The sequence below is a fragment of the Lepidochelys kempii genome, chromosome 3, assembly GCF_965140285.1.
Source record: "Lepidochelys kempii isolate rLepKem1 chromosome 3, rLepKem1.hap1, whole genome shotgun sequence".
Taxonomy (NCBI): domain Eukaryota; kingdom Metazoa; phylum Chordata; order Testudines; family Cheloniidae; genus Lepidochelys; species Lepidochelys kempii.
In genome coordinates, this window is record NC_136382.1 from 164304024 (window position 1) to 164321799 (window position 17776).

At 42.7% G+C, this 17776-nt stretch overlaps 1 protein-coding gene across 16 annotated transcripts in view; it reads left to right on the forward strand.

The window, feature by feature from the left end:
* Positions 1 to 17776, forward strand: part of GPATCH2 (G-patch domain containing 2) — a 182915-nt gene that overhangs the window by 111315 nt on the left and 53824 nt on the right. For 12 of the 16 annotated variants that reach the window (XM_073338880.2, XM_073338892.2, XM_073338877.2 and 9 more), the window contains one exon: positions 15447 to 15511. The exons of 3 other annotated variants lie outside the window; for them this stretch is intronic. In XM_073338880.2, coding sequence (XP_073194981.1) covers positions 15447 to 15511 — 65 coding nt within the window. Of the gene's footprint in view, positions 1 to 15446; positions 15512 to 17243; positions 17302 to 17776 lie in introns of all 16 variants that reach the window. One more of the 16 variants, XM_073338888.1, reaches the window with a different exon arrangement.

A 17776-nucleotide genomic window follows, 5' to 3' on the forward strand; every position in this document is an offset into this window, starting at 1 on the left:
TTAAACTTAGTCACTGTATGTGCTGTTTTATATTGCATTGTAGACTATATTCTTTACATTAATATTTCCTCGGATACCTAATGATACTGCAGTCATAATACGTAAGAAGAGCTTAATGACTTATGTAGCCTTCGGTCAGCCAGTAGAGGCCACTCACAGCTTGCTACTAAAGCTGGACCCTGAACTGAAAAAAAAAAAAAAAAATTTTAATCCCATTTTGGTAAGCTTTCACTAGAATAAATAATCATAATGCTACACCTAATTCTGCTCATGAGTAATTCTGCTCACATGAGTAGAGCTATTCATGTCTTGAATGTTTGCAGGATTGGACCCTGAATACAATTATTATTTTTTCTTTCCTATGAGAAATCATATAGAAATTAAAAACTGCCACTTTTTAAAATGTACATTTCACTTGGGCCAAAAAGGGTTTTTTTAAATGTATCTATCTAATGTACTTAAATGCCATCCCACCAGTGTGGTACCTGGATGCCTTGGGATCTTCAATGTATTTGTCCTTGTAATACTCCTGTGAGGTAGGGAAGTCTGTTCCATTTTTTTTAACAGAGCGGGAACTAAGGCAGAGAGAGAGCGTGTAGGGCCAAATTTAGGGGCAGGCAACCCAGGAGACCACTTAGGGGGGTGCTGAGCTCAGGGTGCTGTTTTTGTTGTTCCCGACAAAAGGGAAAATAGAATGTTTGAAATAAAATGTTTTCAGGTATTTTATAGGTGGATTCGTTTTTCACTAACCTCCTAGAATGTTCTGGACCTTTATAGAATCTCATGGAACCTTCCAGAATTTCAGAGAACTACATTTTTCTCAGTCCTCCAAGAATGTTGTCAGCCGTGCCTTCGCGGGTATAAAAGGAGCGTGGCATTGCCAGTCAGTCAGTGAGATATAAGAATGAACTGAAGTGAAATGAGAGCCCTTTTTTGTGAACCTTGTTTTATTGTGTAATTGTGAAAGTGTACTTGTGTTTTAAGACGTGTGTATGTAGCGACTGATAAAAGACCTATTTAATGAGATGCCAGCGATATCTATCGGACCCCTATCTACGCAACAATATAAAAGAAATACTGTTACTACTTTTGCCATGCCTAACATGTAATGCTTGACTTGCTCTCCCTTTTAATTTAATTTTAATACTGTCGGTTTCCAATACAAATGCAATAAAAAATAAGGTATTCAAAAGTTTAACAAATGGAGGAGAGGAGCCGCTGAAGACGATCCTTGCCTGGGGCACCATTTGGTCTAGGCTGGCCCTTAGAGATTGTATATGTCTGTGCTGCGGCTCCATTATTGGTAGACAGAAAGGCATTAGCTTTGCTTGAGCTAGGGCATTAAAAATAGCAGTGTAGCTGGGGTAGCTCAGGTTATGGGTTGGCCTGGCTACCTGAGTACACATCCAGGGAGTCTGGGTAGGATTGTATGCAGGTGTGCTACCCCCAGTACACTGCCATTCTTCTCTGAGTGCTTGCTCATGTTGATTCCATTCTAGGTGTGTGCGCGCGCACGTGCACAGTTGTTGGAGACCTTTGCCTTAGTGGTATCCATAGGGCTGGTATCCATACCTCATGCGGTGGTATATCAGGCACCGCCGGCCCTACGCCAGGTCCTTCTTACCACCCATGATGGTTGATTGGAGTGCCTGGTCTTGCTTAGCAAGAGCATTATCGTTTCTTCACTGTTCTGATCGTTCTCCTTTGTTATTTGGTCAGTGATTTCTTAGCTGTTAAGTGTTTTGGTAGTAGAGTCCTGGCTGGGACTTTGTCCTGGAGTGGGGCACGCCCCACTCCCCAGGCTTTGACCTGTGTTCTATGTGCAGCTGGCTGATGCCAATCGCTGACCCTCGCAAAAGTTGTCTGAAGTGCCTGGGGGAATTCCATAGAAAAGACAAGTGCTGGATCTGCAAAGATTTTTCGCCCCCAAACTCAAAAAGAGCAGGACATTTGATTAAGGGCCCTCCTTATGGAGACTGCTCTGTGCCCAGCATTGGAGTGCGAGGGCTCCATGCCCGGTACTTAGGCATCAGCACACAGTGCACCTCCAGCTCTGGTTTCTACCCAGCACTGTTCTCCCTTGCCGATACCGAAGAAGTGGTCTAAGTTGTCTGGTCCGCAGGCACCATGTAAGGGAACTTCAGGCAAAGGACCTGAGTTAGGCCTCTTGCCCAGAACGGAGGCTCTTGGGGCTGTTGTCGGACTCCCTAGCCCAGCCAGGGACCCAACTCTGGGGAGCGGTAGAGGGTCCTGGCCCATCGCAGGGCTCTGTGCGCCCAAGGCAGGCCCAGAGGTCAAAGAACAGTTAGGCCAACCAGCAGCTCAAATGCCTGGGCGCATGGTGGATCCTGCCAAAGACACCAGCTCAGACTACTAAGCCGGTGATGGGACCACCCCGAAAGAAAGTGGAACACCCCCCAGACCGCAGGCGTCTTTCACCTTCGCCATGGCCAAGGACCCTGTATCGCAACTCCTGCCAAGAGGCCCAGATCTCTGATGCTGTGGTCTCCGCTTACAAGACACAAGTCACAAGATTGATCCCCCTACTCTTGGTACCGACAGTCCTCCCATCAGAGATTGCCCCGGTGCTGGTTGCCATCGCCTTGCAGATCTCCCAGGCGTTGGTCCCCTCCTACACGAGTCCGTTTCTGGTCACAGCACCGGTTACTGGGGAACCGGTTGCCAGGGCCCCGGTACAGTTCTTCGGGCATGCATCAGCCCTCACCTTCCCTGGTACCAGTCACTGACAAGAGTCAGTCAACAGACTCAGGCTTCCACGGCACCGCCGTGTTCACCAAAAGGGCAATGGTCCAGGTCAGATGGACAATTAAGCCCATCTCCTGTACCAGGCAAGTAGTCTCCCAGCTGGGAACCAGCCAAGGTGCCTGCGGCACTGGCTTGGTGTCAAGGTAAATGGCCCGGCCAGTGGCAGTACTGGAACCTGTGGGGGTGCCCGTTATGTTATGCTCCTCCAAGGCTACACTGGACAAGCTAACCCCGGCGCAGCCAGGACTGGTTTTGGAGCAAAGGCCAAATCCAGTGTGGTGACTCTACAAAGGCCCCGGCGGCTGCAGAGTAGTCCCCAGTGCAGCAAGGGGATGCCCACCAACCTCTGGCAGTGCAGTCATCTTCGTTGTCCCCGGACGAAGCAGTGGCGGGGCCGTCACCTGAACTTAGCTGTCTAGGAGCTAGCTGAGGAGCCCGATGGACCTCTTCAATGTCATTCCCTCCTCAGTCTATATTCCCTCCTCTGCCCCAGCCCAGGTCGCATTGCCCATTTACCCAGGGGTCCTAAAAATCTCCAAGTTGTCTGGCAGATCCCATCTTCCATTCCACATCCAAGAAGGCGGTAAAGAAGTACTATGTCCCTGTAAAGAGGTTAGAATATCTATACACACACCCTCCTCCAGGGTCCCTGGTTGTGTTTGCTGTCAACAAAAAGGACAGGCAAGTGGCACCCCCAGAAACAAAGAAGCCAAGAGGCTGGACTTAGCTGGCAGAAAAATTTATTCAACAGCAAGCCTCCAGTTTAGGGGGTCTAACCATCAGGTCCTACTTGGGAGATACAATTTTAACCTGTGGGACTCTGTCGGCAAATTCAAAGAGAGCAGGGGTTCGCCACTCTGATAGACGAAGGCAAGGCAGTAGTCAGGGATGTCCTCCCGATGGCCTGAGATGCCACAGACTCTGTGTCCAGGGTGGTCGCCTCTGCAATAGCCACGAGGCGTAGCTCCTGGTTACAGACCTACGGGCTATCCCAGGAGATGCAATCCATCCTCCTACCTTTCAAGGGAACTCTTCTCGGAGCTAACTGATGCTAGGCTCCACAGCCTTAAAGACTCCCGGGCCACCCTCCACTCCTTGGATATACATACTCCTCAGCAGCCCAGAAAGCCGTTCCGCCGCCTCCGCAATCATCAAGGTCTTGGGGTACCCCTCGATCCGGTCCCTACAAAAAGAAGGACAAAGATGGGGATATTAAGCGACACCACCAATCGTTGTCTTGTCCACCGCCCAGCCTGTCCTTCCAGGGACCAGGGCAGCCAAAAGCAGTCATTTTGAGGGTGTGCCAGAGGACTATGCCCCAGTCACTACATCGGATCCATTCCCCGTCTTTCTCAACCACCTCCGCCCTTTCCGGTCGGCCTGGTCCCATATAACCTTGGACTGCTGGGTGCTTGACACTGTCTCGTCAGGCTATATCCTGCAATTTGTAATCAACCAACCCTTCCATGCCCCTTCCCCATCCTTCTTCAGGGACCCTTCTCACGAGCAACTCCTCGTGCAGGAGGTCGAAAACCTCCTGTGCCTAGAGGAAGTGGAAGAGGTTCCGCAAGGCATGGAAGGAAGAGGATTTTACTCCCACTACTTCCTCATTCCGAAGGCAAAAGAGGACCTTAGACCTATTCTAAACCTGCATTGCCTCAACAAATCTCTGAAAAAAGTTGAAGCTTTGTAGGGTCTCCCTGGCCTCCATCATCCCGTCCCTGGATCCAGGAGACTGGTATGCCGCCCTCTATTTAAAGTCCACGTACGTCCATATTTCCATATTCCTGGGGCACCGGTGCTTCCTCAGTTTCACCTTGGGCCAGGACCATTTCCAGTGCACAGCGATTCCCTTTGCTCTCCCGTTGGGTCCAAGAGTATTAACCAAGCGAAAAGCGCCAGTGGATGCTTACCTGCGACGTGTGGGGGTCCAAATCTACCCGTACCTCAACAACTGGTTGATAAGGGTCCTCGGCTCAGATGCGGAGGCATCTCGCTCTGGTCGGTTCTACCTGCCGTGACCTGGGCCTAATAATAAACGACAAAAAGTCAACTCTCACTCCAGTGCAATGCATAGAGAGTTCATTGGGGCGCGGTACTCAACTCCACTCGGGCCAGAGCCTTCTTCCCCGTTACTCAGTTCCAAGCCATGGTGGACCTCATCTCATCTCTGCATGCCCACCCGCTCACCACCACCCACATGTGCCTGAGACTGCACACATGATTCTGCCTCGGGCCCCTACAGGCATAGCTGACATAGGTTTGTGTACCCAACGGGCATAGTATCGACTGGGTGCTCAGGATTCCGGACAGTGTGATGTCGTCCCTTACCTAGTGGCAAGATCTCGTTTTGGTGCTGCAGGGAGTCTCATTCGCGGCCCCGGTCTCGTTGGTGATGCTCATCTCCGACGCTTCAGACCTTGGTTGGGGAGCCACCTGGCCGATCTCAGTACTCAAGGCTGGTGGTCCAGTCTCGATTTGTCCCTGCACATCAACGTCAGCGAACTCAAGGCAGTTTGCCTAACCCACCAAGCCTTTCGAACTCACATACAAGGCAGGGCGGTTCAGGTCCTAACGGACAACGTGGCCACGGTGTCATTGCTGCCCAGGATCCCCATGAAAATCAAGCAGGACAGGGCGAAGATCATCCTCATAGTGTCAGCATGGCTGCAACATCTCTGGTTCAGCAGCCTGCTGGACCTCTTAGTGGTGACCCCGTTCCGGATGCCACTCAAGGCAGACCTACTTCCCAGAACCACGGCAATATTCTGCACTCAAACCTGGCGGTGCTTCACCTGACGGCTTGGCTGCTTCATGGCTAAATGTGCAAGAACAGCAGTGCTTGTCTGAGGTCCAATGAGTCCTGTTGGGCTGTAAGAAGCCCTCCACCAGGGCGACCTACCTGGCCAAGTGGAAACTAGTCACCTGCTGGATTGCAGACAAAGGTGTTCATCCCAAGCAGGCTTCGCTGCAGTGTATTCTGGACTACCTCCTTCACCTCAAGCTCCAGGACTTGTCTCTCTCATTGATCAAGGTCCATCTGGCGGTCATCTCAGCCTTCCACCTGCCGTTCGAGGGCAGGTTGGTTTTTACTCAGTATCACAGCCAGATTCCTTAAGGGCCTAGAGTGCCTCAACGCGCACGTCAGGGACCCCGTCCCTCCATGGGACTTAAATCTGTTGCTGTCGCAGCTCACAGATCCTCCCTTTGAGCCGCTGGCTTCCTGCTCCCCCTTTCTCTTCTCCTGGAACGCCATGGTAATGGTGGCCCACGGGGTATCTGAGATTTGGGCACTCACCTCGAAGCCGCCTTACACAGTCTCTTCTACAAGGACAAGGTCCAGCTGCGTCTGGCCTTCCTTCCCAAGGTAGTCCCTCAGTTTCATTTGAGCCAGGACATTTACTTACCGGTCTTCTTGCCGAAGCCACATAAGTCGGAGGAGGCTCACAGTCTACATGCCCTGGACGTCAGGAAGGCTCTGGCCTTCTACAATGACAGGACCAAGCCATTCGTAAGGCGATGTAGTTATTCGTCGCTATAGCCGACAGGATGAAAGGTCACTCTGTTTCCGTTCAGAGAATTTCCTCCTGGATCACGACCTTCATTTGCTTCTGCTATGATCAAGCAAAGGTGCTGTCTACAGCGATTGTTACTACCCGCTCTACCAAGGTGCAGGCCTCTTCAGCAGCCTTTTTGGCCCAAGTTCTTATTCAGGACATCTATAGAGTGGCCACCTGGTCATCTGTCCACACTTTTATATCCCACTATGTGTTTACCCAGCAGGCCCGGGATGATGCTGGCTTCGGTAGAGCGGTACTGCAAGCCGCCAAGTAGTGAACTCCGAACCCATCTCCATGGGTACTGCTTGTATGTCACCTAGAGTGGAATTGACATGAGCATGCGATCAAAGAAGAAAAACGGTTACCTACCTTTCATAACTGTTGTTCTTTGAGATGTGTTGCTCATATCCATTCCATTACCCGCCCTCCTCCCCCTCTGTTGGAATTGCTGACAAGAAGGAACCAAGAGGACATAGGGCCGGCGGCACCTGATATACTGCCTCAGAGCACGGCACTCCAGAGGGTGCCACAGCCTGCCCTACGGATACTGCTAAAGCAAAAGTCTCCAACAACTGTGCACGTGGGCGTGCATACGCCTAGAATGGAATGGACATGAGCAGCACATCTCGAAGAACAACAGTTGCGAAAGGTAGGTAACCGGTTTGTTTTTTTAGTGCTCTAGCTGAAACAAAGCTAATGCATGTCTGTCTACCAGTGCTGAGAAGCATGCTCTATGTTTCAGTGTAGATGTAATCTATGTGATTTACTCAAGGTCAACAGGACATCTGTGGCAGAGCTGGGAATGAATCCCTGCTACCTGAGTCTCAGGCTGATGTCCTAACCACTGTACCATCCTTCTTCTCTTTGTATTAGCATGTAGGTAACTTAATGTGAATTTGTCAAGTGAAAAACGTCCTCATTCTAATGCACTAGTTGTTTTCCAAGCTCTACTGAAGTCAATAGCCAAACTCCCAGTGACTTCACTGGGACCAGGACTTCAACCTAAAAATATATTGATTTCTAAGTGAACAGCAAAAATTGCTAACAAGGATTGTTTCTGTATGTATAGTATGAACATCAGCAATTGACAATTCACTTTTTAAACCTTAAGGAATCTCTTTTAATTTGTTTAATTCATTTTTATTAAAGTATTTTTCTTGTGCATGACAGCAATAAGGGCTATCTTTTTTCTAGCACAAAGTTATGTGAATTAGTTCCTAAGTAGGAGAGGCAACCCATACTGGAAGGGTAATTCTGTGCGCTAGCATGATTTTTATGCTGTCCTGAGAATTTGTTGCCAATGTATCTCTTTAACAGAAAATGGCTTGAATGGAAACCCTGGTTTCTCTGGTTTCCATTTTCAAGGCAATGATTTTGATTAACTTCACTACAATCAATTTCTTCCCATTGCAATGTGCTCAAAGCTGCCTCTTGTTCAGTGATGGCATACAATAGTGCCTCAAACACACACATCCTCACCATGTCCTATTTATTGGTGAGGATGGGATGTCAATAAAACAAACCACAGAACTCCCTTCATTCTTGTTAGGAATTTTGTCTTCATTGGTAAACCCATTTTGCTTAAAGCTGAAATGTAGTTGTAAATATGTTTTTTGGTGCATTTTATTGTTTTTTTTAATTGGGTGGCAAAGTAGTTAAATTAAATTTGTTACTTAATTTGTAGTTCTGGTAAAATTCGATTTATATTATCTGAGATGCAGTTTAGTCATTTATTAGCATATTCACTGGACCACATTCTTGTTTTAGATGCTCAATTGTTCATGTATCTAAAGCCAGGATATGATCCTGGGTTTGCTGTTTACAATGCATGCACATAGTTTATTCTGTCTCACCTGTTCAATAATACAAAAGAATTTCTTTCTTCATTCAACTTTTTCACATGCTCATTCCTTTCCGTAACTCTGGTTTTCTCTGTGACTAAATTAGTTCATTTCCTCCCTTTGTTCTCTACGTTGAAAACTCTGACACCAAAATGAGTCCTGAGCAAAAATCAAGAGTAAAACATGTTTCATCGTGTTCTCCATAACTGTGTCCAGTGCTGCTCAAAGAATACTCAAACCCATGGCTTTCTATAAAAAATCTGTTTGTTTTAGTTTCATAATATACTTTTCCTATTTGCGTAGATCTTAAATTCAGTGAAGACAAAATGTAGTAAAATGAATTTACAAAAAAATGCCTGCTTTTTCTTTACTTTTAGAACTGAAATTTAAAATACTTTAGCTGTTCTTTTGTGTAACATTTAGATGATTACTACAGGTTGCTTTTCTTTAGTCTCAGATACTAAAGTAGTTAAATTTTGTTAATCTTTCAAATGAGAATCATGTATAAAGGGGATATTTTGATAAGTTGTCTGAAATGAAACTTAAAAAAAATTTGTACCATCTGTTAAGTCACTAGAAGATTTTTGTTTGGTTTTAGTTTTTCACACCAAAGGGGGGAAAATAGTTGCTATAATGTGTACCATTTTATCCAGAGTGGTGAGGTTGAGAATTTTTTTAGTTTTTGTTTTTAATGCAAACAGAACAGTAAACCATCTACTGGGATGTTGTTTGTTTCTTTGTTTGTTTGGGCTAAGATTTGTGTCCATGGTTTTTGACGCGTTTCTCTTGAGCTGATTTCCTTCCCTTATCACTTATGTACATTTTACTGGCACAATGTCTGAACTCACTAGGGGGCAGTCAGATAGTGCCTGCCACATTTTAAAATTGCTGTTCACTTCCAAGTAAAACTGTCAGATTAAGAATCATAAAAAGAATAGCAGCTAACTTCTGGGTCTTGACAAACTGGCAAGGAGTCCCTGGCAGAGCAGTTGCACTATGGAGACATAAAGCCTTGAGGGAGTGGGGTTTGATTGACCGAGCATCACTGAGCTAGAACAGTGGGTTATACAATAGAGAGGCCCTTCTCTGGAATGGCAGTCTGCCACCTGAAGTGTTTGTCATTGTGGGCACTGGAGCAAGAGAGCATTTGGAGGGTGAATAAGAATGTAATAGAGAAATCAAACCAGGGAGATGGGGGAACTGTGTAAGCATGGTAACTATTTAAACAAATACTGTGGATGTAATATTGGTTGAGAGTTCTTGACAGCTACCAATGAAAGTTCATGTTTATCTCTTGAACATTTTTTTTTATTTCAGCTCTTAATTTATTATAATATAATAATATAACTCTAATCATGACAGTCTGGTCATGAAGTTTTTTGGATCTCAGGAGAAGGAAGTAGAAGATGTGCAGGTGGGAAACATACTTAGATACATCTTTCTATAATATGCTACCCGTGCTAGTTAATCATGAAAAAGCAGTGAAGTCAGATGCAAAGGCAGCTGTTCTCCTACCCTTCTAGTAAAGATGTGAATAAAATTGGTGATAATAAATGGGTGATAAAAATAATAAGAAATTGCTTTTAACAAGGGTAATAAACTTCAAAGAATAGATGTTTTATTTCTTTTCTTGATGTCATTTGGCTGAATTTCCTATAAATTGGCAATTACAGACTTTGTGAGTGAAGGAAGCACCATTTTGGTGCTACCATTGAGTTTGTGTCAGTTTCCATTATAAATCCTTATTTCTGAGGCTTATAACTTAAATCATAACATTTTTGTTTTGGGCTGTAACTTTGTCTTAAGCCTGAAAACAGGGTTTTTTTTTTGTTTTTTTTTTGTTTTATTCTTTTCTTTTTAACAAATGTTGTTTCGATTCAAATGTTTGATGTATTGGCATACGAAAACTACTATACATTTATGTATTTGAAGGGCTTTTTTGGTACTTCTGGAGCTGGATTTGCTTTACTTATTAAAATGAACTTTTACGTACCAGTTAATCTGTAATATAGATTTATGCCAGGTGGCTTGTAAGGAGGAAAATAGGCCAAGTTCTTCCCTTTAGAAAATTGGCCAGTATCTCTGAGTAGCTAAGGTTCAGTAAAACTTTCCTAATGTTTTATAGCATATGCACTATACTAACATGATGGCTGAAGTAAGCAATTCAAATCAATGGTTATTAAAAAAAAATGTCTTGAAATGCGTTTCTCTAGCAAAAATTACCTTTTGTTGTATCTGGTCTTTGACAAGATGAAAAAATAATTATTTAGGAGATAGTTAACTGCATGATATGGAACGTTTATAAACAATATAATTTTAAAATAAGAATGTAGCTTTCAAATATTTCCCCAGTATTATCTGAAAAATAAGATAGACTTCCTGTCACTAAAATAGGTTCTGTTCTTTCTACAATAACACAAAATCATCTTTGAGGTCCAAAAATATTTTCATATCAGTAAGTTGTATTCTACAGCAGTTGAGACACCTGCTTTCCCTGCCTAGGTAGAAGGGATGCAGGAGTTCCCTGCCACACTAGAAAGAGTGGCCCCACAACTGGAGGAGACATGTTCCTTTTTATCTTTTCCATCAGGACATCATAAAACTCATTTCCTGCTTATCTCCCTTTGCCTCCATGTGAGGGACTCCAGAGACCACTTTTTGAACAGAAGGCATGAGTCTCACAGGGAATAGGCCTCCTGTACCCTCCTGTGTGTCCACCAGTCCAGTATCCATCTGCTTATCGGTCATGGCCCTACTTGGAGCACTGGGATATGCAGCCATGTGCCTGCAAGACAACATCCTCTTCCCCCTTCCATTCTAGAGTTAGATCCTCCTTCCCCTAATAATGAGGAGTATCGACAGACAAGTAGAGAAACAATTGATCCCAGAGACAATTTCATCATATCCTCAGTGAGAAAGTCAATCCCTTTACACCTTGTCTGACAGATGTCTTGACGATGCTCCAAGATATGCTGAAACGTACAGACCCCTCGCTGGAAGTACTGCAATAAAAGGCATGCACAAGATGCTAGACATTCTGCACCCTTCCATGACTGATACACTCCCCATGTCTATTAACAGGTGATTGTTAGAGCCTGTAAAGGACTTGTGGAAGACTCTAGTATTAATACCTGCAACTTCCAAGATGGCAGCTCGACAGTACCAAGTTCCTCCCAAGGGCTTCAAGCACTTTTATTTGCATCTGGTACCAGGGTCACTTGTTGTAGCAGCTGTTCAGGAAAATGCCAAGCAGCAAGGTCCTCCTGCAGCAACCCCAATGGAAAAGGACCCTGAGACTGGATTTCTTCAGCAGAGAAGTCTACTCCTCTGCCAATCTGTAGATACTCATTGCCTACCACCAGGCTGCTTCTGGCTAAATCTGACTCTACTCAGACAAGTTATCTCAGTTTATGGAAAGATTTCTGCAGGAGTACTGGGAAGATTTAATATCTATCAGGCTGGAGGGTTATTTCATACATAGAATTTACCTGTAGGTTTGGATCTGTCTGATGCATCTGCATGCACCAGGGTTACATCATGCCTCTCCCTGTTGCTGTAGCAGAAGAGGAAGAAAGGAAGAGTGGCCAGGATACCCCTAGACCTTACTGATCTTCAGATGTGATTTCAGCCCCTTGGAGCTATTAGCAGCTGGTATAAATTACAGAACCCCATAGGCTATGTGTAGATGGATTGGCAAGCACTAGGACCAAGCGAATGCAAAGATGAGTTGTAGAGTGCAAAGAGCTGTAGTCCACTGTTACACTCATGTCATTCATTACCTGTGCTCTGTGCGGTTTTTCTTTGCATTTATTTTGCACTTTTGACATCCTGAGTTGTACTCTGCCGTCTAATTCATCGCTTCTGGTTATTTGTACTATGTAGAACTACACCTGACATTCATACATTTAATCAGCTTTCAGAAAGCTGCCATTCTTAACTGGGGGGGGGGGCGCGGAAATAATTAGAAATGTTTTCCTCTTTCATCACAATTATGGTTATCTAAAATTCCAGTACGATCAACATTCAGTCCTGGGCTAATGACATGTTTAAGTTCCTTTATCTCCTGGACCATCAAGACAATGACCAAATGCCATAACCCATTTGAAACGGGTTATTTTTTATAACTATGGTAGATTTCTAAAAATAGACTTTTCTGTAAAGTGTGTGGCAAAAATTGCATACATAATATTTGTTTGTTATAAAATTTAGTTGTCATTTCTTCAGTATGCTCTTAACTCGTACAGGAGTTAGATGGTCATTCCAAACTTATGTCCCTGAAACATTTATACTACTAAGACTGTGTGTCAATGTTTGAAAGCTATATTTATGCTTACTACTATTGCCACTGGAGATGGTCACTATTAATTTTACTATCTTCTTGTATTTCCTTCTGAGCATTGGGAATTCAGTACATAGAAACAGCTGTAGACAAGACCCACAATGTCTTCTGATCGACACAGGAGCTAACCAGTTGACCAAGCATTCATCTTGCTCATAGTGTCCTTCCAACTGACTCCTTCCTAGAGCAAGACACAGAAGGCAATTGGCTTCTTTATTGGAAGATTCAGAAGACATCCATATGTGATATTGCTAACATCAGCCTTAGACTGTTGCCCTCTGTCAGTGTGTTGTTTCTCACAAAGGAGGGCAGTGTTGCAAATCTAAATTTAATATATAATTATTATATATTATAATAATCAGTATAGCATACATACCCATATGTGTGTGTGTATTGTACATTTAATTTCATAAATCCTCTGTGGTTATTTAGTAACAGACGTCACCTTTGATATTGGGAGAAACCTGAGCAATATACTTTCTGATGAATTGTAACTAGATTGAGAGCACTTTTATATTCAGTATAAATTAGTTACAAATCTTATTTCTTTATGTTAAACTGTCAGGTATAAAACAATATCTTATCAGGTGGATTTTCTTGAAATGTCCACGTTTATTAAATTTTGGATTATGTATTTCAAGCGAGTTGGAGACTTAAACATTTTTCCATAAGTATGGCTGCAGGTAAACAACCAATTTTAGTCCAGAAAATAGCTTCTGCTTCTGTCAACATGTTGTTTATTTTCTCCCTGAGATAAAAACTTCAGTTTTCTGATATTTGTACGAAGATAAAGTCAGTAAACAAGATTAATATAGTGTGGAAAAGGTTGTCAGCAACCCTGGCAAAGGAAATAAGTTGCCTGTACACAGAACATACTGTAAACTGAATAAAAGTGTCAGGTCCACCATGAGATAATGTGATCATGAACCTCTAACAAAGCATGACATAGGCACAGTCGGCTTTTCTTATACCCACAGTGTAGAAAATGGATTACTATATTCCAGGAATACCCACTGGAATAGCATGAAAACCTCATTTTGAGATTAATGCAGGATGTAACTCTCTAGAACTGAGCCACATGTTTACCGATGGTGTTCAAGTAACAGTTCAGTTACTAATGTTATAACTTCCTGATTACATATACATTTAAAATGTTTTAGTTCATTAGTGTTTCAAAGTCCATATTTGTCAAATAATGTGTCTTGCTCAAATTACAAGATAAAATGTAATATTAGAGGGGAAGTTTGTTTGAAAGCGTTGATTGCAATTTCGTTGTTACAAAATGAATAAGCAAGACTGCTTTCACTCCATTAAAACTGACTAAATTAATATCAAATATTGGTGTCTGGAACTGCCCATTGTATATGCTGGTTTGCAGACAAGCTTTCTTTCAGGTAGCAAGTTATAATGTTGCTACGGCTCCTGCTGTCAAGGTTTTAGATGTAGTTGCATTTGAATAATCACTGACCAGTAAAATAGGTGCCCTTTTCAAGTTCTATTAGTTTGAGAGATTCTTCCCATTATAATGAAATTCCCCAGTTTACAGATAGGAAATTTCTGTGGAAGTGGACAAATATTTTGAACCCGTGGAGCTTTCTAAAGGCATCTGTGGTATTATATGAACGTTTTCCAGACTTGAACCTTAAGATGCCTTGGTTCTCCTTCTGCATAAAAATGTGTAAGAGTAGAGGAAACTTGCTTTTATAAAATATTCAGTGTTTTGTTGTCTTTGAAAATGCAAGTATCATCCTCCTGATGAGTGATGACATGTCAAATGTGAATAAACAGAGGATCCATAGGTAAAAAAAACACCCAAACCCCAGTGGTTCCGAACACTATGTGCTTATCAGCTGTTTATTTGTGTGGTTTCCAGGTCTGCTTTCAGAACTGGCAGTGTAGCTGATTTTTGTTGTCCTGACTTTGGTCATCTAGTGATTGTAAGACTTTATCCGCTGGAGACTTTAAAGTATGTAATTGTAAGAGGACTTGTTGCCCCAAACAAGAGTAACTTCAGCACTCACTTTCTGCATGTGTGCAACTTCAGCAGGTGGTTCCTAACGCCCCCTAACTTCACCTCCTGTATGTATGCACAGCAGCTATAACAAGCAAATTGTGCTGCAGAAGAGCAGGAGGCTGCTCGGCTGTAGTATTGCATAACACCACTAAGCCATATTTTCCATATACACACCCTTTTCAAAGCCTATTTGTGCCGCATGAGGGAAGTATATAAGGTAAATATATAACTAGTCTTAAAAATCCTCATATTTCTTTTTGATTGCAGTTGAGATTAAAGAAGGGACAACTGAATATGACATCAGTGTAGTGATATACCATTTTATATGTAAATTTTATTTAACTTTTATTTTCATTAGCATTTGCTCTGTGTTGGAGACTAAGACCTGGGTTTTCAAAGTAGTCTAAGGGAGTAAAAGCCATTTTAAAATCCCAGCCTAAGTCACAACTTTGTGTATTTCTACAATCTTAAAGACCCAATACGTTCTGGGTGGGATTTTCAAAAGCACCTACATCCCATTGTCAAGGCATTTAGGTGCCTAAAGATGCAGATAGGCATCTTTTGAAATTTTCAAAAGCACCTAAGCAGATTAGGCACCTAATTTCCATTAACATCCTACCGGGCACCTATTTGCATCATTAGACCTGTAGACACATTTGAAAATCTGACCACAAGGCTGCTAAACTTCTCAATTACCTTTGAAAATTGGGATTAGGCTCCTAAATCATTGAGATACTTATGAAAATACTTCAGTATTTGAGTTATCAATTGAAAGTATCACTAATTGTATTTACTGTATTTAGTGTCTGTTTCTACCTCAGTAGGTAGTATATATTCTTCCAATGGAAAAATACAATGTACATGTAATACAGCCCAAGAACTTGTAGCATTTTTATTTTATTTTTTTCCTTTTTTTCCCCTCTTAGATTACCACTCCAGGACCAGGCAACAAGAAAATTGTTCACTTGTCCCAAGATTCTCATCACAATGAGTGAGTACCAGTGGTGGGGGTTGTCACTGTTTTTATTATTATTTGTATTACAGTAGCATTTGAGGCCCAAAGCCATATTGTGACACTGTACAAACACTGAATAAAAGAGGGCCCTGGCCCAGTTATAGGACATATCCAAAGGATATTACAACCCTTTTAGCTTACTGTGGGTTTTTAATTAAAATGTGGAGTGCTGTGAATGTGTTTTTATTAAGTTTTTATGCAGATACTTAAATTATATTTAAAAGGTTGCCATGTTATAAGTGTTCACAGATATGCTAAGTAATAAATATAAAAGATTGTGTAAAGACATTTGAAATAGTTTTCTTCAGAGAAGAATAACAAGGAAGTTCAGAAATGTCAAACTACATTTCATAAGGAAAATACAATATCTAACACTTTTAAATTTGATATCCTGTGAGAAAACTGGTTCACATATAAGTTCCAAGAACCAAAAGCCTGAATTGATTATTTGAGTACATTCTGACTGTGATGTTGCACTCCATATGCTTTCTGCAGAAGGTCTCTTGTGAGGTATCATTACAAATCTTATTATCTACTGAGTGTGTTCGTCCTATTTGTTTGCATGTATTATTTCTATGTCTGAAGTTAGGAGAATAAGATATAAACTTGTATTAGTGATGTAAACGTATTAAATGGAAGCTATTAAGGGTGCTTCAGAATCAGTGAACTGTAAATAGCTCTGTTTACTTGCAAATCTTCCTGTGTACGTGCGGGCCAGCCCAGGAAGAATGGAGGCTGGGGTCTCACAGGACATGTGACCATGTCACCTGATAATGAAATCCATCTTAAATCTGGTACTTTTCCATTTAGAAGGAGGGGTGGGGACCCAGAGAGACGAAAGATTCCCGTCTTGTGCCAAAGCTATAAAAGGGGGTGGAGTAGGACAAAGGGGCAGCCAGTCATGAGAGAACCCCTATTTCCACCTGAGATGTCTGCTGGAACTAACAAGGACTGTACCAGGGAAAAGGATTGGGCCCAGACTAGGAGGGAGTCTAGTCTGTGAAAGAAGCTTAGTGGAACTTCTCTGAGGGTGAGATATTACCTGTAATCAGTTTCTTAATGCATTAGGCTTAGACTTTCGTGTTTTGTTTTATTTTGCTTTGTTACTTACTTTGTTCTGTCTGTTATTACTTGAAACCACTTAAATCCTACTTTTTATGCTTAATAAAATCACTTTTGTTTATTAATGAACCCAGAGTAAGGGATTAATACCTGGGGGAGTAAACAGCTGTGCATCTCTCTCTGTCAATGTTATAGAGGGCGGACAGTTTGTGAGTTTACCCTGTATAAGCTTTATACAGAGTAAAACGGATTTATTTGGGGCTTGGATCACATTGGGAGCTAGGCGCTGGAAGCAAGTAACCTGCTGAGCTGTTTTCAGTTAAGTCTGCAGCTTTGGGGAAGTGGACCGGACCCTGGGTCTGTGTTGCAGCAGGCTAGCGTGTCTGGCTCAACAAGGCAGGGTTCTGGAGTCCCAGGCTGGCAGGGAAAACGGGCTCAGAGGTAATCATGGCACATCAGGTGACAGTCCCAAGGGGATCTCTGTGACCAAACCTGTTACACTGACATCACTGGGTACCATTAGATAGTCCAATATATCATTAGACCAGTGGTTGTATTCATATGATATTGTTAGTAGCAATGCTTTTCTGATGTCTTTTGAATAGTTTTCAATAATAAGACATTATTTTCTTCTTTTTTCAAACAGGGAATCCAAAAAACTAGGTTTACCAAAAAGCTCACCAAAAAGAATACAACCATAAAAGGCATGTCTTTACATAGTTATTAGTGATTAACCTGAAAATGAATAGGAATGTCTTATTATAATCTACCTTACGTTAATTTTATTTTTAAAAGGCATCATTGGAATTAATTTCCCAGTCAAAATTATGTGACTGTTAGTGTGATGTAAATACCCCACCTTCTTCTTTGAATGATGGTCCCTATTTGTATTCTACTATGGGCTTATGCATGCTCACCATGTGCCCAGAGCCGGAGAGTTTGAAAGTAGTGTCCATTGGTCCTCACATGCACCCTGGCTCACCTTGTGCCTCCAACTGAGGGGATAATAAGGTGTCTCTCCAGTTTCTTCTCACCACCACGTGGTCTGGGTCAGAACCTTAAGTTTCTGCAGTTTCGGCTTCTTTCTACAAAATAAGAATTATCTGGTTGAATTATCTAATTATCTTGTCTCAGAGACAAGAAAGAGACTAAGTCTCATGAAAAGAATGCCCATAAGCA